Raw genomic sequence first — 26763 nt, forward strand, 5'->3', positions numbered from 1 at the left:
GTGGCAGATATTTCCTGTTTGGAAAAGGGCTCACCAAACACCCTAATCTACCTCTTTGCCCACCCTTGTAGCCTGCCTCTCTACCCCCCCCCCTCTGAAATCCCCGCCCACAATCCTCCCCTCCACTTCTCTGTCAAACCAGGAAGTGTGCACAGGAAACAGCTGTCCCTCACGTCCGCCTGCTCGCCCTTGGCCAGGTGCATCCTGGGAACGGAGCGATGTGTGACCGTCGACACTGTATGAGGTGCCGTTACAGTAATCAGGATTACCATTAACTTTACACCGACAGAAGATCAGAATAAGGTTCCTTGCTAATCTTATTTCTGAAGTGGATTTTTTGTTGGAAAAAAAAAAATCAACAGTGATGATGCCTCCATATCACAGGATATCAGTGAGGATGAACTAAAACATTTTTCTCTTGAATGACCTTCTCCACAAATTAAAGGTGAACTCCACTGACTTTTCAAAGCAGGTGTTAGGGAGCACTTTTGCATTTGTGTCGAAAATTATAAAGCTGTTTTCTTCACCAGCCTGACACTTTTGACTCTTTTCAGTGTCAAAGCTGCAAATGAGCAAAAAAAAAAAGCAACTGCTGTTTATATTATTTTTATAAATCGTATGGTGTTTTTACAGCTATTGTCTTCTCTGTTTATTTTCGTCTAGCTACACCTTGGTTCCCAAAGTAACAAATATTTTGCTGTCAATGATTTGTGTCATTCTACAAAATGACAATGAACCATTGATATTCTTGTTATTCTTTTATCATTTCGGCTGAAATATTTCAACTGAAATCTTTTGGTTTATGTTCATATTGCTGCATTCATGCTACCTACTGTTTTTTTTCTCTTGACACACAGATGATCTTCACACTTAAATGTTTTCTTGATTTACTGTTAAAAAGGCATTCAGGAATTTTCACTTATTCATTTTACATATTCCAGTCCAGAAAAAATACTGAAATGTGATGCAAAAGAAAATGTCCTAACATTGTGTTTTTCTTCCACAAGACTGTTGTTTTATTTTCATACAAAACATTTTAAATAAATCTGTCTGCTCCGGTGTTGTAATAATATTTCCTATTGTTTTTGCAGTGGCCTAATCCTTGTGACACCTGTGGTTGAATCAAACAACTGCCGAGGCTTGTTGAAGTGGATCAGGTCTATGTCATGTTTTATAGGTGAATGAGATTTGATTCAGCGTAAAACCATCCTTGTGTTTGTCCTGAATCTCAACATAGACCCAATCTCTCTGTGTTGTCTGGACTGTGGCTGGATGGCAAGTCTCCAGGACAATCAGGAAAAATAAACAAAGTTGACATCAGTCTCTGTGGAGGAGAGAGAGCGTCTGTCCCGGCCAGCGCTCGCAGCATTGTTTGTCACTTTCTCCATGAAATGCACCGTGAATATTGCCTCAAACAATTAAGTTCCAGTGATCCCTATCGCCGGGCGCACAATAGTGTTTACATGCCGTGGAGGAAGTGTGGCCATGGAGCCCACTTTGGGGAGTGTGTATGTGTTTTCTTGTGCATGTGCATGTCCTCATTGTATGTTCCTTTGGTTTTTAGGACTCTAAGCTTACTCTGCATTCTCAAGGTCAAAAATATTGGTGTCATAATGTTACTTTTTAAAAGCACAACAATTAAATTCTCTTAATCTCTGAGGTGTAATCTGAAAGATGAACTAAAATGATGCTCCTTTTATGAAACTGAAATGTAAACTTATTTTATAAGTAATAGAGAACTTATTTCTAGCGAGTTGGTCTGGTATTACCAGTAGCTTATGGTGGCTAATGTTAGCTATACTTGTGATCAATCAATGTGTAATGGACATTTCTTTCTTTCTTTATTTCATTTAAAATATTTAAGCCCCATCTGGTCACCCAATGATGATGCCTTTAAAATAATGTGAGTCAAGGGATGTGGGAAAATGATAGTACGTTCAACACGCTAGTTGGGGTGACTCTATTGTCCTTACAGTAGCTGCTATTCAGTACGTGTTATCATGTCTTACCAAACAACATTTCAAAACATTGGTCACACCAGGATTTCACATAGCAAAATTCCCCTGCACGTCTTTGTTAATATTTGGGTTTATGAATTCATAGAACGAGATACTCCTTGTGGGGCAAGTTGGTGAACTACTACAGCAGGCAAGCTAACGCTATGTGGCCAGCAGTAGTCACAGAAGCTCTTCTGTTTTTGCTATTTTCTGGTATCTCTTTCTTGGGATTGTTGATCATTTTATTCAATAAAGGCCCAACAAAGAGGTCAAAAAAAAAAAAAAAAATCCAGTTCCCTTGCTTGTTAGGGTAAGGGCCCTTAATTTATATAAAATAAGAGATTGCACCATCAACTCCTGTCTACAAAACTCTTTGAGAGGCAGTTCATACTGTGACACAGCAGGGTGTGTCTAACCCAACAGCAGGTGAAAATGTCTCATGTTTGTTGAAAAGTTTTCAAAAATTGTGAAGACCGCTTGCAATTCCATTGAACCGAATAGGTTTATACACTAATTTTACTGTTTTGAAGCTCTGTTGACCTGTCCACTGAATTCTGCTACCCGTTTGTGTCGGTTACCATGACACACAGGTCCAAATAAACTACAATTCAAAGCTGGCATTTTTCTATAGTACACAAAAACCCACGAGGTTTTAATTCTCCTCTCCTCACCCACTCATGCTCACTTGGCCAAGCAAGGAGATCACTGTTTCAGCAGATGCGCACACACTCATTTCACACATGCACAAAGGCTCCCCCATCGATACTCCTTTTATTGAGCGGGGTATTTTAAGGTAGCCGGGGGGGGGGGGGGGGGGGGGGCGCGACAGCAGCGCTCTATGATTAAAACAATCCTCTCTTGATTTCTTCCTCACTCAGGGGAAAAGCGGAAGCCGTCTGTTATCTCTTGTTTCTATTAATATTATTACCCCATTTGCAGTTTGAGTGTTCACGCAGGGCCTTAAATGAGTGAGTTCACGATTTGCCCTGCGATTGTCTGAGAAGTCAGGGTTTTACCTTCAGTCGGGGAAACCCAAAATGTAAACTGTTTTGTGGCTCACAGGGTTTCATCAGATTTACTTAACAGCAGAGCCTTGGAGAAACCAAGCATATCGCCACCATACTGTGACGAACAGTTTCTTATTAAGTTAATTATTATGTAATTGGGAATCATAAGGATTTTTGACTTTTTTTCATATAGTAAAATAATCTTTACCTCACATGCAAGCATTCATTTGTTTCAGCAAAAACTCAAATATAACTCTAACTTTTCATTTTAACAATCCAACAAACTGAGAAGCTGCCTGCAGGAACACAAAATACAAAAAGAATAAATATTCAGCCATCTTTAAAAATGTTTAAATATTTAGTTATAATTGCTCAAGACATTATTATCGAACAAGTCAAGGTTGTTTGTTTAATTTCTTTCACTATTTTATGAAAGTGCTTCAATTTTCACCTGTCTTCAATTGTAAATCACTGACAGCATTAAAACTATTATTCTATCTTTCATATTTTACTTTCTTTTTTTTCCCCCCTTCCAATCTATGGCAACCCCTCAAAATATCAAAATGGCCCATTTTACTCCTTCTGTCTTAACTTTTAACTTTGATTTCTGTATGAAAATATTTGCCTTAGATTTCTCATCCGCAAAATCAGTCTACACAAAAAAGAGCTGCATTTAGAGGCATTTTTTTTCAGTATCCATATTTTGAATAAACTCCAAAAAGACAGCCATAAAATGAACACTTTTAAAGAACTAAAGCTTTACGACTAATACAACAAGGTGACAGAATTAGATGTGATTATTTTTAACAGGAGCACACGGTATACTGTACAGAACAAGAAAAAAGCTAATCCCAAAGGATTTCTTTCTGTCCCTTGTGTAGCTTTTTATATATTACAGGCAAATTCATGCAGGCGCATCGGTGCCACTACAACGTTATTCTAGCATAGAGTGTTATCAACCAGAACCACAGCTGTCCGACGCAAAAAGTGTGACGACCAATAGATGACACTGTCTGCACTCCAATTCTAGACTAGTGTTATTTCTGCATATTCAGATCCAGTAGTTATTGTTCTTAATGATGATGATGATGGTATGATTGTAAATGAAAAAAAAAAAAATGAAAAAACAATAATGGTAATGATGATAAAGGTGATGACAGATTTGTTGAGCAGTTATTCAGCAGACTGCTTTGTTTCCCAGGACCTTGAAGGTCACGTAACTGTAAAGCCTTTATAATGTTTGTGTTTCAGTCTGTCTAAGAAGGAAATGACTGAGGGAATGTAAAAGAAGTGCTGACCCTGAGGCTGAAAGAGACACAGAGAGAGAGAGGGAGAGAGAGAGAGTTTGGGAAGACACAAACAGGAATGGGTGAGCACAGAGGAGAAAGGGTGAGAGGTGGATTAAGGAAGGAAGTTTGGGAGCTCTTGGAGAGGAAAGTTACCCCAATGACAACTTGTGTATTGGTCATCAGAAACCCAGGTGTGCTGTGATGTCATAGCACAAACCAGAGACACCAATTCTGTCACGAGTACAATAAATAAAGACCATTTGTGTCAGTATAATGCAGTTAAATACACCACATACCCTGCTACATTGGTGCAAAGTTACAAAGTACATTCACAGTAGATTTTATGCTACTTTTTACTCCTACGTGTCAGAGGGAAATATTGAACTTTATGTTCCACTACATCTATTCACCAGCTTTAGCTACTTTTAAGATGAAGATGTGACAATGGATAATATCATAATCTTTTAAAATTTCAGATCTATGTCTGAGTTGTTAACAGCTCCAGCAAACCGTGACTTCTCCCTTTAAACTCGTCACATGGTTTCAATAAAAAAAAATAACAAAAATTCAAATAATCACATTTTTCACCAAACATTAAAGATTAGAGAAAAAGTCCAAAAACTGAAAACAGAATTGCGGACCAGAACTTAGTTTTTCATTCTCTCTTCTGCCAGTAATCATCGGACGACCCCTCACATTTATCAAATATAATCATATATCAGTCAGATGGACCAAACCAGGACTTTTACTTCAATACTTAAACTACATTTTGCTGCTAAAACGTCTGTACTTTTACTTCAGTAAGATTTTGCATGCAGGACTTTTACTTGTAATGGAGTATCTTTACTTTACTTTACTTTGATGTATTGGTAAGACCTGAGCAGGCTTCCACCACTGCCTTGCTAATTATTTTCTCAGTTAAACGTCCTGTTGCTTTGTCTAGCCTTAAAAATATAATAATAATAACAAATACCCATTTTAATTTCCAGGAGCCAGAAACGGCATTGTCTAATTATAGTTTGATACAACAAACTGAAATATATTTGCTTTACTTTTATATATGACAAAGAAAAATGTCATATCCTCAAATTGGCGATATTAAACCAAGAAATATGTTAAGTTTTGACTGAAACAATTGCTAGTTTTTTATCAACACAGTTAATTTCAGTCAGCGAATGAATGAATGAATCAACTGACTAAATTTGTCTGAAATCCTTTAAGTATAACCATTAAGTGTTTGTATAACACATTATTGGGGATATTCTTTGCTTATAATCAACATGTGAAAACAAAAATAACAGCAGACATTTTGAACAAAGATATTGCAGTAGGAGATTTCCCAAGTGACTGTGCTATCTTTTGTACGTGTAAGTCTGCACATTCTCTGTATGTGTGCGTATGTATACATGAATAAGCATGTGCATTTTCTGTTTCATATTTTGTTATATAACAGTCCAGATCGCGTCAAAGTCTGGGACTGACCAGTCTAGTGCAGTGTGTGTGTGTGTGTGTGTGTGTGTGTGTGTGTGTGTGTGTGTGTGTGTGTGTGTGTGTGTGTGTGTGTGTGTGTGTGTGTGTGTGTGTGTGTGTGTGCGCATACATGCATGTAGGTGTGAACCTGCTGGTGTGCGTGTGTGTATGTGTGTGTGGGTATTGGTGGTGGTGGAGGAGGAGGGGTGGTGGTGGAGGTTCCTTATCTGCAGGCCACAGGCAGCTTTTGAGCTCTTATCAGCAGCCACCATATTGTACTCGCACATCCTCTTGTCCAGCAGGGAGCGGAAAAACTCTCCTTGCAAAATGGTTCCCTCTCTCTCCCTCTCTCTCTCTCTCTCTCTCTCCCCGTTCTCTCGCTCCCATTCCCACCTCACATTTACCAGTACCAGAACTCTGGCAACCAACTAGAGCATTGTGTCTTCTTGGCAAAGACAGCTAGCGAGGGACAGACAGGGATAGACCAGACAGTGAAAGACAGAGAAAAAGAGAGAGAGAAAGAGAGGTGAGAATGACATATGGACTGGAGGGGATGGCAGAGATCCGCACCATCCATCTCCACGCTTTGAGTACGTCTTCGTTCAAAGGAGCAACTTTCCAACGAAAAGCAAACATGTATGTTTTCTCGGTCTTTTGGCCTCGTTCTGACTTCATGTCTTTGCAACTGGTTTTTATTTATAATTATTTTTAATTCTTGAAGGGATTCACCCGAGTATAAAGAGTGTGTCGAGCGGCGTCAGGCCGTTTGGCTCCGGTTCTGAGCTCAGAAAGTGACAAACAGACGCTGACAGGTTGCAGTGGACAGTGAGCGACCTGAAGGAGGAGAGCGAGCACGTTAAGCAATGAGCAGATACAACATGTGCGCTCACAGATCACTTGAACTCTAAGGGATTTTGCATGACAGAGAGACGAGCCACACTGGATGTCAAAATGTATCTGTGAGTATTCACGTATATTTATTGTTTCTTTTTTTCCATTTTTCTACACAGTACAAGTGGTTTGCAGCCTGTGAGAATTATTGCAAATAATGATAATAATACATCCGATAGAGGTTTCCAATAGAGATCTCTGTTAATTTTGCCATATGTTATTTAGTATGCAGCAAATGTTGGTACATTTAATAAAATTCACTGACGCGGTACAAAATTCTCTAAATGATAAAGACATTTTTTTTTTCATTTCGTGACAAATAGATTAAGACAGAAATTTTTATATTTAATCGTGTTTGTCAGAAAGTATAAAATTCTGCAAAAATATCAATTATATTTTTGAGACAGTCACCTTGCTGTGCTAAATATATACAAGGCAACATGGTATGAATGGAAAGACACATTGGATATATTTACATTGTTTGGGCAATGAAATATTTATTTTAATAAAGATTTTAATTAAATATTTTATCAAAATTTTAAATGATTGCTTTTAGTGAAAAACAAAAATATAACTTACGATTGCTTTGTTTCTTGGGTTCTACTGCAAAATGAATTATCCTTCAAATTTGTGCAGTTCCTTTCACCTTAGGCTAGTCCTACTGAAAAAAATATTGAATATTAATCTGCTCCTCTATTTCTGTGCAGATCTTTAAGGCTTTTTTCTTTTTCTTTTTTTTTAAACGGAGATATTTTTACTAAATGCAAAGATATCACTACTGCAAAATTATAATGTTAAAAACTATGTCGTGCCTCTTCATCACTCTAAAAGACGGAACTGTCCAAAATGAAGACAAGACCACAAGAAAAGACAAAACAGGAACAAATGCGATTGCAAAACCTGAGGAATCATCAGAGCCTGACACTTTGCAGAGCAGAGTACAAACAAATATTTCCATTCACTATTACAGCAAATTGACTTGGTATTCAGCATTTAAGCTCCCATCAAAACTGAGGTATGAAATACATTTCCATTAAGTGAATTCAGATTTTTGACTGTAGCCCAGCTTCCACTGAGGAAACCTCAAACAACAACCAGCACAAGTTATTGTATTGCTTACGTACAAACTGACCTTTGGAACAGATTTTCATATCTTATTGCCTATACTAAATATACACCAAATACTATATCCTGAGTGCATTTTTTTCTTTTTCTTTTGTTCAACAGACTCTTTGATATCAATCCAATCTTCAACGATCTGGGACGTTTTCAATCCTTAAAAGAATTTTGACTCACATCCTCAAAATACAAGCAGACACACGGGTAGACGGACAGACTCATTAAGAGCAGCCGCTGGAGACTCATTCAAAACCTAGAATTTGCTGCTCAGGATGTACTGTGAAACAAAATACAGACATCCAGTTCACATCAAACCGCAACAGCCAATTCTGCTACACACTGGATCCAGACACAATCACACAGAAGTAGCCCTTCATTCAACACTGCAACACATGTACGTACAAATCCAAACATTTGTCTCACTGGAACCATCTGCAATGCTCCAGTGAGGGAATGAAAACAGACTGAAATTTACTTTACACTTAGAGCAGCATAACAGGAGGTTGTATAGAAATTAGATTTATTTTTTTTTAAGGACTTTTATCCAAATCTAGTTTTTAAAGATAGAAGGTGTCATATGCTGCACAGACTGTAAAACCCTGTGAGGCAGATTTGTGATTTGTGATATTGGTCTATAAAATTGACTTAATCTCGATCAGACGGAAGCTGTAGCTCCAGGCAAGACACTGACGGATAGAGGACTTGCATGCGGACACTTGCAATTTAGAGCTATTAAAGGACGTCGGGTTTGTCAGAAGAAAATCTACATTACATGTGAGATAGAGAAGCAAAAACACTCCAAATATGCAGGAAAGCAGAGAGAGGAAGAATAAATAAAGAGTTCGCCTTCATGGAGAAGACTTAGCTAGGAGAGGTTTAAAGTCTCTGTAGGACTAGCTGCAGGTGGAAGACATGAACACATTAGTGGCTCTCTAACTAATATAAAAACACAGCAGGGACGAGACACCCACCCCCGGGCAGCTGAGAGGAACAACAGCTTGACATTGACATAGGTTTTCTCAAAAGACTTCACCACCATGATGGAGAAGCTGAACTCCACTGGCCCACCTGCCTCACCTCACGACCTACCTCGCCCCTCCTCCTCCTCCTCCTCCTCTTCCTCCTCCTCCTCCTCCTCCTCATTCTCCTCCTCTCCCTCCTCACCATCCCGTGCTTCCATGGAGCAGCACAGTCACCTTCAGAGCCAGACTTTATCATCCTTGGATGGTCTCAGCAGCCCACATCCTACTAACAAGACAGGGCACAGGGGACACACGGATGTCCCCACCGCTGGCTCGATTCAGTCCCCCATCACCCCGACGACGGTGTTAACCAATCACCAAGCAGATACAGCTGCTGCACCTGAGCCCATCGCCATGGAAACGGACAAGGCCAAGGAAAAACCAGGGGGGCCAAAGAGCACCACCACCCCCACTGCTTTAACCAATGGGTCCTCAACTCTTTGCTCTCCACCGCCACTCCTCCCAGCACCAGCCAAGACTTCCCTGTGCCCTCTACCCCCTTCCACCTCCACAGCGTCCTTCCCTTCATCCTCATCATCCTCTTCTCTTCCTCCCCACATTCCAGTCATCAGCCTCGGTCACAGCAAGCCCCCTCTCCCGCTCCCTAACACGCCTTTGACTGCCCTCCACCCAATTCCCAACCTCCTACACGGGCCCCATGGAGACATTCGCCGCAGTCAGCTGAGCTGTTTACCTGTGATCAGCCCTGGAGCTTCTGGATCTGCTGGAGGCCCTGGAGGCCCCCCAGCTGCATCTCCGGGGCCCCTGCTGCCTCAGCAGTACCTGCCAGCCCACCCCTTCTTCAGCAGGTGAGATTTGGCTAATTTGAATTCATCCATAAGCACAGTGATTCCTAACTTTTGAGCCTCATGACCTCTAACAATTAAGCAGTTAATACTCTTTTGACTCTTTGTCACATACAGGTAGCTTTCTTTTTTTAAATGTTTAATTTGAATAACATCTGAAGGCCTAAAGAGCTAAAGCTGACTAATTAACAAGAAAAAAAGAAGCAATGAATGGTGTAAAATCTGAAAACAATCAAGGGTATTTGTATTTTTACCTCATTATATGGTTCCAACCCAGAGAGATTGAAAACTACAGTGTTATTACAGCACTAATAGTGTTATCCTCAGTGTTATGGCAGAATGAGAATAATGAACAACGTTATTAATGGAATATCTTTTTTATTGCAGCTAAATAATTCTGGAGGTTGCACTCGAACATGAAAGGAAAATTTGCAATTGAAAAGTCTGATTTATGGAACATTTAAATGTATGAAGTCTCAGTGGACAGATAGCACATACTCGTTCACCTCCTTTTCACTCGGCCTGCAAACGGATACGGATAGCTTAACTGTAAAATCTTCGATATAGCTTCCTGAGATGTTACGAGTGATGATGTTGCTTCGCTGCTAACAATGCCAAGTTTCTGTTTCATATGAAACCCCAACTGCTGGGATTTCATGGCTTCCCATCATGATTGATAGCAGCTTCACTGCACTGATATGTGAAAATGACAGCAGGATGTGTGCTGTTATAAAAGGAATCTCACATTTCTCACGCTAAATTTACTCAACAGAATATTTGGTTCCTGAACAGAAGTTGAATCACTGAATGTTGTTTGTGTGCGTTTAGTTTTAATTACAGCTAAATTTAGTCATTAAACTGACAAAAGGCGACAAAACAGTACTCTTAAGGCTCTTTTTGGGCTCGAGGAGTTGGCAACTCTTCGTTTACTCTCATGAAGAAAGGCATTCATTTGCAGTCTTTATCAAAGCCCTCCTACTGTTCATCTTTTCTCTACTCCAAAAAGGATTTTCCACACAGTGTCTGTGTAACAGAAGAGCATCCACTGTGTAAAAAGTGGGACTTTTTTCACAGTGGATACATCTATGGCGTCCCCATCTGTCATGGAGGTCTGGGAATAGGATCCTCTCCCCTTTTCTCTCTGGTTTGTTTGTAGCTTTGAGCATTGATCTATTCCATCCCCCTGAAGTAGAATCAGCTAGTAACCAGGCTTAATGAGACTGGGCTAAAACTCTGCATGCACACTCAATCAACGCCACCACCATAGTCAAACCTCCATTCATGGCTTCTACTATCTTCTTGCCTTCTCCCTCCACTCCGAGATTTATCTCCTTTTTTGCATAATTTAAAGATTTCTGTAAATTTGATTTTGTGAACATTTTATTGGAAATGGTTTAAAAAATAGTAATAATAATACATATTTTTCTGTTTTCAGTTCTTACCTGGGTGCCTCTGGAGGAAGCTATGGTGTTATCAGCAACAGTCGAATCAAGCGGAGGCCGTCTTCACACTTTGAGATGGAGATCAATGAATGTGAGTTTCTGTCAGACCAAACAAGGGATTAGATCAATAATGAGACAGCCATAGTTTGCATGTTTCAAACTTAATTGGAGGAATTGCTGCTATTTATGTGTTTTTACACTGCCATTACGTCCCATGAAAAAAAACTACACCAACAATGTGATAGTCACTTATAATTTTTACCTTCCATTTTCAATGCCCTGCCTATCTGTGGTTTTCAGCTCCAAGACTATTTGTAACTGCTGGAGAAATAGATATCTAAAAATGACTCAAAAATATTTAAATCTTTAAAAAAGTGAAATAATTCCCTCAAACATCTGTTTACTATAATTTTTTTGCAACGTTATTCAAATGGAGGTAAAAAGTGCATTTGTTTGGAGTCTGATTTCTGCAATACAAAAGTGGCAGACAACTGAGTAGTTACAGCAACACGGTGTCAACTGTGAATAAAATATAGTGTTCATAGTCATGGTAATAACAGAACCTGGCTCACAGACGTGTTTTCGGACAATGATAGAGGTCTAATGACAGAGAAGTCTGGCTTTGGTTTCTTGTTAGTGCTGAAGAATCCAATCATGGTTGGGTTTGGTCATTTTATGGCATTTGATGACGGTAAGTAAATTGGATATCAACTTATCTTTCACAGTCCCGTGCATTTACATTGTTTTTATGTGTTCCTAGCAGGTCCTCCTCAGAAACTTGCCCGCCGTGTCTTCACCAACAGTCGAGAGCGCTGGCGACAGCAGAACGTGAACGGGGCTTTCTCCGAGCTGAGAAAACTCATTCCCACACACCCGCCTGACAAGAAGCTCAGCAAGAATGAGATCCTCCGTCTGGCTGTGAAGTACATCAACTTCCTGGTCACTCTGCTCAATGACCAGGCCCAGGACAAGAACAGGGACTCAGCTGAGGACGACGCTGATAATGAGAGCACGGTAGCTGGGATGGACAGCAAGAAGTCAAACCCCCTTTTTCAGTGCGACACTCCACCTGCAACAGCCCGTCCCGCCATGGCAGCAGCCCGTAGAGACAGAGACTCAACTGACTCAGTCATTGCCCTGGCTAATTCACCAGCAACATCCAGTTGCTATGGAGACACGGACAGTGAGGAAAGCTGTGAGGCAAAGACCTCTTTGGTGACCCATGAAATTCTGGGAAAGGTCAAGGGTCAGATAAGGATCACGGCAGCTACAAATGATGAGCGGTGACACCAAAAGACAGGAAACAATAAGGTGTGGACTCAATGGGAGTTTAAATTTCACACCAACAGACAGGATCCACAAAATACACAATGTGTTTGAGGAACCAGTGTGGTTTTTTTCTTCAGTCACCCACTGCTTGAAGATGAACTCCTAAGCAGCAGGAATATGTAAGAGTGGGATTTTTGGTGGGATTTTGGTATTTTAACAGTCTCTGTGTGTTTTCCAGTAGAGTGCTAACATTGACTGTGAGGCTCTGTGCTTTAGTAAAACACCAAACTGTGCTTTGGGGCAGGCTGAGGCATGCAATTTCACAGAACATTCAAACCAATCTGTCTCTATCTCCGTTACAACAATCCATGTAACCATTATGGATCAAGAACACGGATGAATGATACAAAATAGATTCCTGAAAGTCAAATTAGATTGTTTCTGGATAGGTTTAGATAGAAAATATTTTTATGTGTCAATAAAAATCAAACAATCAGGGAAATTCAGGATTTTTAAATCCACCTCTGTAGGACCCATAAAAATGGGACCCATAAAAATGAGAAGGATAAAAATCTGGTATTTTGTGCCAGTTTGAATACATTCTCAGACATTTACATGTAAATAAATGCCTCGGTTCAGTTATGGTAACTTTGAGTGCCACATACTTTGCCTGCTCTGCCTGCAGAGAAATGCATGGCATGCATTCATGAATGGAAGTTGCTGTTTTTAATATCCCTGCTGTTCTTATTGTCACAGAAGCAGGACCCACCCTGACATTGTGACACACTTGTCCCAGACAAAAATAAAGTGTCTTAGTTTGCTGTTCCTTATTTGACATCCTCTTACTGCGCTCCAAAGACTGCTCTTTGTCAGCACGATTTTGCAACACTTCCAAATGTTTTACCGCTTTGGTTTTGGGGACATTTGAGTCTTCTCAAACTGTTCATTAATCTTATTGTGAGATGATCATAATACCCAACAGATGTTAAATACAAAAATGCTAAATTGTCACATTTATGATGGGTGGAAATGTACCTAATTTTACCTTATTTTGAATATTTATTTTAAACAATAATATATGCACATAGGTCATATGTCCTGTCACCACACATTATATGAGCTGAATAGCCAAAGCACAACTGCATTTTGTTCACCACAATGAAAGATTGATAATGGTGCTTTTAACAAGAAAGCAATACACAACAGTCAAAAGATTAAAAAAAAAGAATTAGTGATGTGACACGAAGAAGCCGGATGCAATGTTCCTTGACTTTTCTTTCACAATCCTAGCAATGGAAAACAAACTGTTGTTTTCATCATTATGCGATGAAGTGCTGGTGTTTTCCCAGGCAGCAAATTTACAGTGTACTAAAAAAACAACTATATTTGTAAAGCACGATTCATACATGTAAGAGGACTAAAAGGGCTTTAAAGAACTGCTCAAATGGGAAAAACTAAATATGTAACCACTAGCACACGAGTAACAGACATTGCAGACAATCAGTACAAAACCAATAATATGTTTTTGCACACTGTGTGTGTGTGTGTGTATGTGTGTGTGTGTGTGTGTGTGTGTGTGTGTGTGTGTGGGTGTGTGTGTGGGTGTGTGTGTGTGTAAGCAATCAAATGGATTTGCTAAGGACCTCGCAAAATTCTTATATGACAGAAGAATTGTGGGTGTGTGGTCGTGTTTGAGGAAGGGTAGGGTGGATGTGGGATGCGGTCAAAGATGGGGTTCAGCATGGTGGAGGAAAAAGTGAAAAGGTGGGGGAAAGTTGCAGCTGTGGCACGGGTGCTGGTGTGTCTTTGCCTGCAAGCTTGTCTCTATCAAGTAGCCAGGAAACGCCTACAGTTAGTGCTGTCTCATTGATGGCCAACGAGCTTCCTGGAGAAGTGGTGGGGGTGTATGTACATGTTGATGGGTGTTTGGGCATGTTGGGTCACAACTGCTGCATGGAAGAAGGGAGAGGTTAAAAAAAAAAAAAAGAAGACGAAACTGCCACCAGGATGCTCTGGGAACCCCCAAACACCCGGTTTCGGGATCACACAACAGGAAGAGCTGCTTTCACAACACTGCTACGGCTGCCTCTGCCCGCTGTGCTGTGCCAAGCTTTTCTGTCCCCACCCTGCTTCACTCCGAAACCACAGAAAGGATTACAGACTGAGGCAGGGGTCACACAAATGAGAGTATTAACGCGTTTTGCAGATAAACACATGAACAATTTTGCAAAACACAATTGATTTAAGTTATTTAACAATACGATTTCAACATCAGATTTCATTGCATAAAGTTCTCAGTTGCTTCCTGCTGTTACTGATGTTGGCTGGTTTCATAAGAAAAAGCACAAGTGTAATTACTATTACTAAAGATGGCTGCATTTCATTTAGGTGGGAAGAGTCGGTATTGTGCACAGTGGTTCATTGTCATGGCTTATTGGAGACTTATTTAAAACGAGGCCTTGTGAACAAAACCGGCGCTTTTCCTGCGGTTTCCCCATTAATTTAGTCACCTGAATTTACCTGATCAGACTGTTTAAACGGGAAAAAAAGGTAGTTTAGGTTTTTGTGTTTTTCAGGATCCGCACGATTTTATAGAAAATATTACAGTTAACACAGTTCAGTAAAATTGAAACATTATAATGCAGATAGGGACGGCTGGAGTGTTAACCTTCTGTCCTCCTGATACAGGAGGCCAAAACAGGGTGACGCTGGCCGGCCTGGGACTTCGAGATAATGCTGTTACCTCCACCAACCCTCTGTTGTACCCATTTGCACACAGAACTACCAGTAGCTCCATTTCATCTGAGTGCAGACTGAACCTAGACGTCCCATTAAAGTGGTAACGTTAGGGTTTGTGGTCCTAAAGCAGCTTTAAATTGCTGAAAATAAGGACACAGCTCTTTACCTGTTTTGTGTGAGGAAATGCAGAACCTAAGTAAGAAAGTAAAAGTGAAATAGTGAAAAACTATTTTGCAGGTAATGATAAAACGGTCCATCAGTTACATATAAATGTGTACTGAGACATTTTAATGTTCTATGCTAAATTTTACAACACTCAGAACAGACAAAGATACAATTATTTTGCAATGAACAATTTAATGAGATGCCGAAGGTTACAAAATTAGAAGAAAGCACCGAGTACTCTCTGTGTACGACTTACTGAATGACCCCTTTTTGAATTTACAGCTTACAGAAAGAGATGGAGTAATAATCAAAGAATTTGCCACAACTTGTAGACAAAATAAAGCTCCAACAAATCAGTTTGTTGAGTTAAATGTGTCAAAATATGAACGTTCAAATATATTGCAAGAACAACCCCGATATCAACATATTTTGTGTGGGTGATATTCACCCTTTAAAATGTCACACTCATCCTTAATTAATAAATGCTGGAATAAAACAATTAAATAGTGGGATAAAACCGTAGCTGGGAATCATCTCAAAAGAAAATATTCTGAGAGAAACAAGTGTGTGTTTGCCACTGTTTTTGAATTATATATTCTGACTGTACGTATTCACAAGAACTATGTTTTTACATGTGATACATTTTATATACATGCTCCTTTCAGTCCTTCATTCAGTTTTCAAAAGTTTCTCTCCTTGTTTTACCATTGCGTCAATGCTTTTGTTCACTGTTCTATCAACATTTCTTGCAGCCTCATCTGTATTTTGTAATGCGTTCTTGTTGCTGAATTTTCGTCTGCCCACCTCAGTCACTGCAGATCCAGCAGCTGCCCCGACAGCTCCACCAATCACACCCCCCAAAAACACACCGAGCACCAGACCCAGCAATGCACCTCCAATGACAACCTTGGGCACCTGTTTTGCAGCAGTCCCAATTTTCTCCCACACTGAACTCTCAGCCACCATTTTAGCTCCTGCTTTGGCCCCAGAACCCACCTTCCCCCACACTGGACTCTGTGCCACCTTCTTTGCACCAGCACCAATTCCAGCCCCAACTCTCATTGAACTGTGTGCCATCAGTTTAGCTCCAGATTTGGCCCCTGAACCTACTTTTCCCCACACAGGACTTGCTGTTGCTGCTTTCGCTCCAGATCCCACCCATGCAGAACCATCCACCACTACCTTGGGAACTCTACCTCCTACTGCTTTGGAGACATGTCCTGCAGTAGCCCCCATCTTCCCCCACACAGAACTATCAACCACCCTCTTCTGGACATTTTGGGCACCAGTGCTGACTTTTCCCCACACTGGACTACTTTTTGCCCTCTTTGCTCCCTCTCCAACCCAAAGAGAGCCATCTGCCAGCAGCTTGGGTAACTTCTTTGTACTAGACTGCATTTTCTCCATAATGGAATGGAGAAGTGACGGGGAAATGCTGGAAAGTGTAATAGGAGGAAGGCTCTCGATATTCATGTTGCGTACACTGATCTCTGCCTCATCCCTTGTTTTCTCAATCTCCTCCTCTCTCACTTCCTCTTCTGCCTCAGCTACAGCCTGCATGTAGGGATACACCGCCCCCCTTTCAGTGCTGATCTGTCCAACATCTACACTTTTTTGTTCTGTCTTTTTGCCTCTTCTCTCCGTTGCTATCTCTACTTGTCTCTGTCTCACCCTGTCCTCTGCCTCCTGAAAAGCAGGACATGAATAACACTGCCCTCCAGCCTCCTTCACTGTCTGTTCCACCTTCTCCAGCAGCTCTGCCACATTCCTCTTCTCCCAACCATTTCCTCCCATCTCCATCACATGAAACCTGTCCCCACATTTTTCGACAAGCTTTAACAAATCCCCTCGCTGACCAGCGATATACGCCTCCACGCTCTCGTTTCCTGCCTTCCCGATTGGACTCAGTCGATCAGCATGCGTAAAGAGGACCAGAGTATATCTCTGGACTGCTTCCGGCCCAAAAACAGCCTGCAGGGCTCCGAGAGCCTGCAGCTCGGCCTTTGCAGGCTGGTCTAAGGGAACACAGAGGAGGAAGGCGTGGGGTCCGGGACTGGACAAAGCAACACAGGAGGAGATCTGAGCTCGCACCTCTTCGGGAGTGTGCTCTGAATTGAACCAGTCTGGAGTATCCACCACTGCCACCTACAGGTTAGAGAGGGGACACACACAAGGAAGAGCTGAGTGTTGGAAAATCTGCCAGATTGTATTGTTTTATGACAACAACAAAAAAATGAAGGTTTCAGCAAAAGCATGTTGTGGAACGAGTGAAAGAAAAATGAAAATATGCAGGCAAACAGCATGTTCATGACTTTTAAAACACTGACCCTTCTTCCTTCAACCAGCGCCTTCTTTTTCTGACACTCCTGGGTGATCGCTGTGAGGCTGTCTGGATGTGACTCAAACACCTCCTGCCCCAGTATGCTGTTGCCAACAGCACTTTTCCCCGATCCAGATCGCCCAAGTAACACCAGACGAAGCTCCGGAGAGGATGAGGAGGATGAGGAGGATGATGGGGATGAGCGGGATGAAGGGGATGAGGAGGACACGGAAGGAGAAGCGGCAAAAGTTGGGGAGGTGAGGGCGGAGAAGACTGGTGAGTGCGAAGAAGAGGTAGGAGACACCTCAGGTGACCTCTCTTCAAAGCTGTTGATCCTGTGGTGAACTGGAAACAATTAATTAAAATCCAGAGTCAATAATATGGACATCTTAAAAAAATGACAGTTTATCAATAGACAATATCATACGAGTGAACTGTTGATTACAGTGACGTCATTTTAAGGCCCCAGTGACTTACAAGTCGAGATAATTTTCGGAGTCGATTCAGAAATTTGTGAGAGTAAGGCTCCATCTACAGACAGAAAAAACAACATGAGCTTCACTCATATTTTTGCTCTTTTTATGATGCAAAACAAATCAGCATACAAAAATGGAATGCAGGACCCAGTTATATATTGGTATTTACCTGCATTCAGTCGGAAACTGGGCGGCCTGTTCAACTGCTTGTCAACACAAGGGTCTGAATACGACTGCCGCTCCGGTGCTGGAGTTGAATGAAGCCCGTTAGACACTTCGCTCACACCTACTTTACCCACTATTTCCTCTCTTTCTGCTCTTCTCCTCCTCTCCAAAACATTGATGCACTCCTCTCCTATATCAAGTGTTTCTGTGTTTTGGACGCTTGTCGACACGACGGCCCTTCTTTTCGATTCTTTTTGAGCTCTGTAATTTTCCATAAGTTCTTGCTTTCGTTCTTTCACCCGTCTCTCCAACTCTCTCTCCTGGACTGTTTTCTTTTGGTATACCCCATTTTTCTGCACCATACCGTCCACCTGTTATAAAGTCAAATAAATAAACAAACATTAACTGCAGGTTAATATAGTGATTTTAAATGTGAGTATAGGGGCATGAGTTAAATAATTCACCAAAGTGGAATGAATTCTTATGTCAATTAAGATTACAGGTAAATTAAAGTAATCATTAACACCCAAACCAGTCCGGACTGCCGCTGGGTGTGAGTTCATGAATGTATAACAGGGTGGCGGTGAGAAAAATAGCATGCCTGCGCAGCAACTGTCTCAGAGGAAATTATTAAAACAAAGAGCTCTAACACGTGCAGTACCAATAAAACTTTATTTTACTTTAAAAAAAAAAAAATACACTGCTCAAAAAAATAAAGGGAACACTTAAACAATGCAACGTAACTCAAGTCAATCACACTTCTGGGAAATCAACCTGTCCAGTTAGGAAGCAACACTGATTGTGAATCAATTTCACCTGCTGTTGTGCAAATGGAACAGACAACAGGTGGAAATGAGGCAATTAGCAAGACAACCCCTATAAAGGAACGGTTCTGCAGGTGGTGACCACAGACCATTTCTCTGTCCTCGTCCTTTCTGGATGATTTTTTTTTTGGTCACTTTTGCATTTTGCCGGTGCCCTCACCACTAGAGGTAGCATGAGGCGGTGTCTACAACCCACAGAAGTTGCTCAGGTAGTGCAGCTCATCCAGGATGGCACATCAATGCACGCTGTGGCAAGAAGGTTTGCTGTGTCTGTCAGCACAGTGTCAAGAGCACGGAGGAGATACCGGGAGACAGGCCGGTACACCAGGAGACGTGGAGGGGGCCGTAGGAGGACAACAACCCAGCAGCAGGACCGCTATCTGCTCCTTTGTGCAAGGAGGAACAGGAGGAGCACTGCCAGAGCCCTACAAAATGACCTCCAGCAGGCCACTAATGTGCATGTTTCTGCTCAAACTGTCAGAAACAGACTCCATGAGGGTGGCATGAGGGCCCGACATCCACAAGTAGGGCCTGTGCTTACAGCCCAACACCGTGCAGGGCGATTGGCATTTGCCAGAGAACACCAAAATTGGCAGCTTCGCCATTGGCGCCCTGTGTTCTTCACGGATGAGAGCAGGTTCACACTGAGCACATGTGACAGAGTCTGGAGACGCCGTGGAGAACGTTCTGCTGCCTGCAACATCCTCCAGCGTGACCGGTTTGGCGATGATCTGGGGAGGCATTTCTTTGGAGGGCCGCACAGCCCTCCACGTGCTGGCCAGAGGTACCCTGACTGCCATTGGGTACCGGGATGAGATCCTCAGACCCATTGTAAAACCATATGCTGGTGCAGTGGGCCCTGGGTTCCTTCTGATGCATGACAATGCCAGGCCTCATGTGGCTGGAGTGTGTCAGCAGTTCCTGCATGATGAAGGCATTGATGCTATGGACTGATTCTTTGATCCAGGTCTGGGAGGAGATCCCTCAGGAGAACATCCGTCATCTCATCAGGAGCATGCCCAGGCGTCGTAGGGAGTGCATACAGGCACGTGGAGGCCACACACACTACTGAGCCTCATTTTGACTTGTCTTGAGGAATTTCCACAGAAGTTGGATCAGCCTGTGATCTGATTTTTCCACTTTTATTTTGAGTATGATTCTGAATCCAGACCTCCATGGGATAATGATTTTGATTTCCATTGATCATTCTTATGTTATTTTGTTCTCAACACATTCTACTATGTAATGAATAAATATTTTCAACTGGAATATTTCATTCATTGATTTCTAGGATGTGTTGTTTAAGTGTTCCCTTTATTTATTTTTTTGAGCAGTGGAAAAGTCTGCAGCAAAATTACAAAATCTACTTATACCTCATTTCAAGTGTTTAAGTATCCTAAAAATCGACTCTGCATTGACACTACTCAGTAAATCTTACCTTCTCCAGCAGCTCACGGACCTGTTCCCTGTCCTGTCGCTGACGATTATTGATGGTATGATACCTCCCCCCACAACGCTCAATTATCTGCCTCAGGCCTGGGTGTTCTTTCTGCAGGTATTCCTGTGGTAAAACAATTTGGCATGTATGGTTTTAGATTTGAAATATTTTGCAACTTTCCTGCTTTTAAAACTGACTGAATCGTCCAATTTGGACACAGTGAGAGGTGAGAAAATACTGCAAGAATGTCTGAAAGAAGCAGTCTTCCCCTCATTTAAAAAAAAAAAAAAAGTATACAAAGAGTGATGTGAGGTGCTGAGCCAGCAGTAAAAGGTAAGAGTACATTTCTGCCCTCTGCCTGATTGTGTGGTACCATAGTACTACACAAATAAATGTATTTTTAAAAGATGATCTGAAACATGGAGTACTGTAGGTGTACATCTGTATTACCTCCACTGTTCTTCCCATCAAGTAGTCCCCACAGGTCAGCAGGACCAGAGTGTGATCCAGCACATCCTCCCCAAACAATTCCTCCAACTCTGCAGGCACACAACCCTCCATCTAGGAACAAAACAGAGTCCCAATTACAACATTTTGCTGATAAATTCACTGTCACCTGTTAGTTGTTGTATACAAGCTACATTTTCTTGTAATTGAAACCTTTTTATTTTGAATGCACATTAAAAAAAATACAAGAATGTGAATTCTTAGATTCAGTATCAGATGCCATCAATGGATTTCACAAGCAGAAACAGAAAATACTGCCATAAAAACTCAAACACAACTGGATTGACAAACATAAGACGAACCTCTGTGAACTGGTTGACAGGCACTAGTAGCAAAATAGCGTGTGGGCCTGATGCCATCAGAGTCAATGCTCGCTCTGTCTCCTTTCTGACACTGTCCTCCATCTTGCCACCATTCCAGTACCATCTTGGAGCCTCCACCAGGGTAACGCCCCTGCCCTCACTGAAGCCCTCTCGCAGCTGGCAGCTCCTAGAGGCACTGGGAGAGACGGGGGACAGCTGTCCCAGGATAGTGTCTCCTGATGCCGTTTTTCCACATCCAATATTCCCCAACAGAATCAACCCCAGGTCCTGGGGAGAGGACCTGTCGTTGCTCTCTCTGAAGTGTTGACTCATACCTGACATGAGAAAAGGGAAGAGGAAGGGGTCAGAAAAATAATTTAACTCGTTCATTATTTTGTAATCATTTATTCATTTAATCATTTGACAACATGTAATATATGTACAACTTCTAAAATGTAACACGAGTGTCTATAGCATTAGAGTTCCTTTAAGTGCTGGAAACAGAATAAAAAATGTTCTTTCCTCCATGTTCACTATATCCTTTCACCTGGTATGCATGAGTAGACAAGAATAAAGATAATTGATAATGGCTGTGCTTTCCCTTGCTGAAGCTTTATTTTCACTGAAACCTTTCTTCCTTTTCACACCACATCTCTTTTTCCTGTTTGATAGGCCACACCTTGCTAGTCCTGTTGAGCTACATTCTGTCTGGGCTCTTATATTTTGACTGATACGCAAGCAGTCACAAAATACATCTAAAAGATGAATGCATTCAAAAATAAGGACTGAACATATTGTACAACAAACTTGATGTGACACCACACAACAGTGTAGTATTTCATGAACATATTTAGCACTAAAGACAAACTAAAAGTAGGCATTAAACTATAACTGAACATAAAGGGCATAACTCCACGACAGTTTGTTTGTTCAAAGCTGACATCACAAAAAACATGTCCTCAGATATTGCACATTACATAACACCAGTTTATTCCTTGCTGTGAAATGGTAATAGCCAAGAAATGCTGCATAAGCTCCATAAATCAACACACATCTGCTACAGTTAATATTGTAATGTTGAGATTACTACATCTACATGTCGTCTAAGAGAATATATACACTATTTAAACAATAAAAAAAACATACTTACTCAAGTGTTTGAGGTCTCTGAAGTTGTATTCGTGTGATCTCTGTTGGTTCAGTTCACGTCTCTCATCCAGACAACTTCAGTACATGTTGTTTCCCAGTCAACTAGTAAAAGCTGCCTGTTGAGGGGAGGTTTTCCCTGCCAGGGAGCTACCTTTTCTCACCACTCCCAACTTTAAAGCCATGCGCACACGATCGCACTCCTAAGAATATTTTTGTGCACAACAACAGGTTTCTTTGTCTGTGGGCTGCTGAGCATTCCGAGATGGGGTGGAGGAGGTGAATCATTCCAACGTAGTTTTATCTAGCACACCCATTAAGTGTCAAAACTCATGGATGCCTGTCAGAGAAGCAGTGCTGCAGGGTTCATGGTCCCTAGGGATAATAGCTGGTGTCTGTAAATATTCTGTTGTCATGCTCAGTCAGGACCGAGGACATGTCCCCCAACAGTCATAACAATGTTTGAAGAGAGGAAATCAAAGAGGAACATGACCCTGCTTGTGTTTAATTGATTCGATTTGGGAAATCACAAAACAGTTTGTAATTTTATTCTACATACTGTAGGAAAATCTTGAAACATAAAACTTCAATCCATCAGAGTTTGTGACTTTTGCATTATCTACAAAAACTTTTTAAAAGACAGTTGTTAAATGTATTAATTGTTAAAGCAGTTGAGGAAGGAATTAGTGGCTTTGTGCCACAACTGTCTAGTCTTCATGTGTAGTCACATGTATTGCCATCCAAGATATACAAGATTTATCAGCTGTGCATTTGTATTTTTTTTCAGATTTTTTTTAATCAATCTGTAAACATTGTATGGAAACTGTATTCATATTATATTCAAATATGAATATAATGTCTTTGTTATAGAGGTGCGCCATAACCATGTGATGCCAGAGCTTCACTGTAAACCAACCCGCCACTTTTCCAGTGACACAAAATGTCTTGTCAATATTAGATTAAAAAAAATAGCACAATGGAGTCTTCAAACATAAAGCGTTTAATTAAATAACCAGTGCAAGGCACTTGAATTAAACATTAATTTGGAATTAACAAAAAAAATGCAGAGTATAGTGAAAACAAATATTCTTTGAAAAACAAAATAAATTTGATACTTAATTTCCAAGTGTAATCTAACCTAATGTGTCTTTTAGCATGTTTTTGCTGTGTACAACCAGTGGGGTCTTCTGTTTTCACTCAAAGCCCAGGCATCACATACGCAATGTTTTCCAGAGTCGAGGCCTTAAAAAGGATGATTAAAAACAGGTGTTTTACATATTATTGTATAATCGTTTCCCTTACGTGAGAGTATGTGCATGTAAAAAAATGTGTAAGGTATGTGGTGTGCACTGTTAAGTAATGGCATTACTTACCTGTGTGTGCTGTGTACAGCTCCTCAGCTCAGGTATCTGTGTGGTGAGGCAGATGAGTGGAGCCAGGGCACACAGCAGAGAGTCCAAGAGTAGAGAGAGGCTGCTCGAAATACACGCCACTTTCTGCAGAGAAGCACAAAGATGCTGGTATGACCCCAAAGGCATTAAATATGTTGGATATTTTCTAGACAAGAAACAAACCATGCCCCTCCTGATCCAGTAGTCGGTTTGTTGTCATATTATTACAGGTACATACAGGGAGTCGTTACCAATCTTATTTAGTCTGATCTTTTAGTGCAGTTTGGTACAATAAAGTTCTTGTATTATTTCCATCTTATCTTGCTCCTACTGCATTTTTCTCTTCCTGGTGGAGAGTTAGCTTGGTTAAGTGAGCTGCTGTGTTCACTAATCTCTATTTGTTTTATTTATTTCTGCAAGTACACAGACATTTGCTCAGTGACTGGGCCAGAGAGCCTGTTAATCAAGTTGAAGGGAAGCAGAACAAGATGAGGAACATGTATAAGTATGGGTTCAAAAAGCAAGAAATAGTAGAGTCATATCTGGACTTGACAGTTTCAAAATGGGGAAATCCAACTACAAAGGACAGTCACTTCATTAACTATTAAAAATGCTCACAAATTTATTCCTCTGTTTACTTCAGCTCAAACTCATATTCAACAAAAATGCAGCTTTTGGAAATCTGCAGGGAGCTTGCATTTCTTTACTCAATATACTCTATGAATCTCTAATTTCTCTTACTATTTAAAACCAAGGTTGAAAATGTAAAGTTACACAACCTATAGATGTCACAATAGCCACATTAATAGGCAATACACCACTCCGAAATAAGACAGAATAATCCTCTAAATAGATATCATCACGCAGGTTTAAAAAAAAAAGAAAACATGAATGTACTCACATCGGTCTCCTGAAGATGCTGTCCAATCAGGGACAAAGATTCCCCCAGGAGGTGTAGGTGAGCCGCAGCACTGATAGGATCTTGGTCAGAGCAGCAGGGACTCCAGGATGAGGACTGGGGACTGTCCAAGTCTGAACTGGTGGCACTGCACATAGAACCAATGGGACTACGGGTGTCAGTCATGAAGCTTGATACCATGGGACTAACCATGGAACTCACTGCAGTAGTTATGGCTGTCACTGAACTAGTGATGGGTACAGATGGACGCCTGTCTTCTACTGGAGGGACAGGGGGACTGACTGGTCTGTTAACGTGACAGTCTGCCATATCATGCTGGTTATCCAAATACACCCAGTGCTCCAACATGTGACTAGGACTTCTCTGGGAGAAACAGAAAGGTATTAACATTGTAATGATTATACTAGAAATTTGGAAATATACTTGGCTATAGGAAAAAAGCTTTAGATAATTACCTGACTAATGCTGCCCTCTGCTGTGCAACATGAATGCAACAAGTTGTCTCGGAAATTCTGGTAAAGACATTTTACACACGAGTCAGGAGGTCAGAAGGAAAAAGATTACATTATTGCAAGTTTAGATCGATTTGGAGCAATAAAGAGCGTTGATAGCTGAGGGTTTCTATTGATCAGTCATTTGGTGAACAACAATCTCCAAGTTTGTCGGGCCTCAAATACTTATTGGTCATCTTTTACCCTGAACAAATGCAAACTCAACCTTACAGAGTTAAAGGTATGGAATTTTCTTACATCCTTCCTGTTCTCTCACCTCCTCTTCTCCTCTCATTGTCCACCGGTCTTGTGACACACAGACTGGATATGTAGGGAGGAAACCAGATGACTCTGCTCCATGAAGTTCAGGGTCACTTCCACTACTACCTGCAATTGGGTTGGACAGTTTAGTATAGCATAAGGCATGAGGTCCTGAATTGACACCTTCCGTTTTTGTTATGCCTAACTGGTTCTGCCTACTTTGTTGTTTTAGCAACAAATTTTGTTTAAATTTGAAAGTTTGTAAAGGTTTTTAAGAGTTAAGAATTCAAGGATGTAAGGTACCAAAAACCAATCATTTCCAGACTCCTGCAGCGTTTATCATTACATTTATACTGTCACACAAATGCAATTGAAAAAAAATAAAGTTTACAGAATTCTTTTATACCCACAGTAATCTATGTGTGACTTTGTTTATCTTTCCAGTTGTTTATATTTACTTTGTGTGTTTTGATCATGATTACTTAATGCTTGCTAGTTTCCAGAGTAAGAGATGAACAGAAGACTTATCTAGCTGTGTTGAGAGAATATCAAAAAACTTTTCTTGAATGTTTAACGGTGTCAAAAAAACAGAAAGCCTTTAAAAGGTGTCTCCTCTACAAAGCCTTTACTCAGATTTGAGGTTAGGCAGCCAGTTGTCATTAAAATGACTACTTGGCATGTTGCTATGATAACAAAATCCACCTGATCTCCAGTGGCTGATGAGCAGGTACAGTAGTTAACTTGCTACCATCAATATGCATGCTTGTACAACGTCAAAGGTCACATGCGCATTGTATGAGCAGACGCTCACCCTCATGACGCAGTGGAAAAATGCCCCTTTTGCAGTCGATCTCGCTCTGCTCTGTCACGTGTGAGATGCCAGAATACAATAACAAATATGAAAACTGGATCGTTTCCTTTCAAATTTAAACAGATTAAAAACATTTATATTTAAATATTTTTTGTTTACATAAGTAATTGTGTAGATGAACCACCAGACAGTGTTAAAAATTAAACATCTTTCAAGAAGTGTATTTAAATTCAACCATATATTAATCTTGAAAACACAACAGTTAAAATTAAGTATTTTCCAAACTTTCACGACTCATTAAAACAACTACTTGGCTGAGAAAGTGCACTACACTACTTACTATTTGGTTCAGTAAAACACTGTAAAAATGAAATATACCAGGATACTGAGAATTGTATGTGCATTGCCTAACCTACTTGTAATGTGCCTTGTTTTCATATCTGACAACAGAAAATTGTCATCAGAAATGAGATCCCACTTCTGCACATTTAGACAC

General features: G+C 40.8%; 2 protein-coding genes and 1 long non-coding RNA gene across 5 annotated transcripts in view; 1 reads left to right on the forward strand and 2 right to left on the reverse strand.

Moving 5' to 3' along the window:
• The window catches only part of LOC138209395 (uncharacterized), a 13060-nt gene extending 5591 nt beyond the window's left edge, over positions 1-7469 (reverse strand). The window contains exon 1 of the long non-coding RNA XR_011179157.1: positions 7234-7469. This is a non-coding gene — a long non-coding RNA (uncharacterized lncRNA). The remainder of the gene's footprint in view (positions 1-7233) is intronic.
• On the forward strand, positions 6144-13142 carry lyl1 (LYL1 basic helix-loop-helix family member). Of its 3 annotated transcripts, none has more exons than XM_069167946.1 (5): positions 6144-6399; positions 6485-6722; positions 7882-9604; positions 11037-11134; positions 11804-13142. In XM_069167946.1, exons 3-5 carry the CDS (start codon positions 8811-8813, stop codon positions 12328-12330), a joined length of 1419 nt encoding a protein of 472 aa, XP_069024047.1. In that variant the 5' UTR covers positions 6144-6399; positions 6485-6722; positions 7882-8810; the 3' UTR covers positions 12331-13142. The 3 variants fall into 3 exon arrangements, with proteins under 3 accessions (XP_069024047.1, XP_069024049.1, XP_069024048.1); XM_069167948.1 differs by having other exon boundaries at positions 11807-13142; XM_069167947.1 differs by lacking the exon at positions 6144-6399 and having other exon boundaries at positions 6415-6722.
• A 2216-nt stretch (positions 13143-15358) lies between these two features.
• On the reverse strand, positions 15359-22514 carry LOC138209599 (GTPase IMAP family member 8). Its single transcript, XM_069168287.1, has 8 exons — positions 22399-22514; positions 21249-21583; positions 20890-21000; positions 20440-20562; positions 18182-18548; positions 18014-18067; positions 17544-17881; positions 15359-17361 (listed from the first exon to the last, which is right to left on the reverse strand). Exons 2-8 carry the CDS (start codon positions 21579-21581, stop codon positions 15886-15888), a joined length of 2802 nt encoding a protein of 933 aa, XP_069024388.1. The 5' UTR covers positions 21582-21583; positions 22399-22514; the 3' UTR covers positions 15359-15885.
• Between the last annotated feature and the right edge of the window lie 4249 nt (positions 22515-26763).

Source organism: Embiotoca jacksoni, unplaced genomic scaffold (assembly GCF_022577435.1).
Source record: "Embiotoca jacksoni isolate LCO1_2020_lvr unplaced genomic scaffold, fEmbJac1.0.p SCAF_4, whole genome shotgun sequence".
NCBI classification, from domain to species: domain Eukaryota; kingdom Metazoa; phylum Chordata; class Actinopteri; family Embiotocidae; genus Embiotoca; species Embiotoca jacksoni.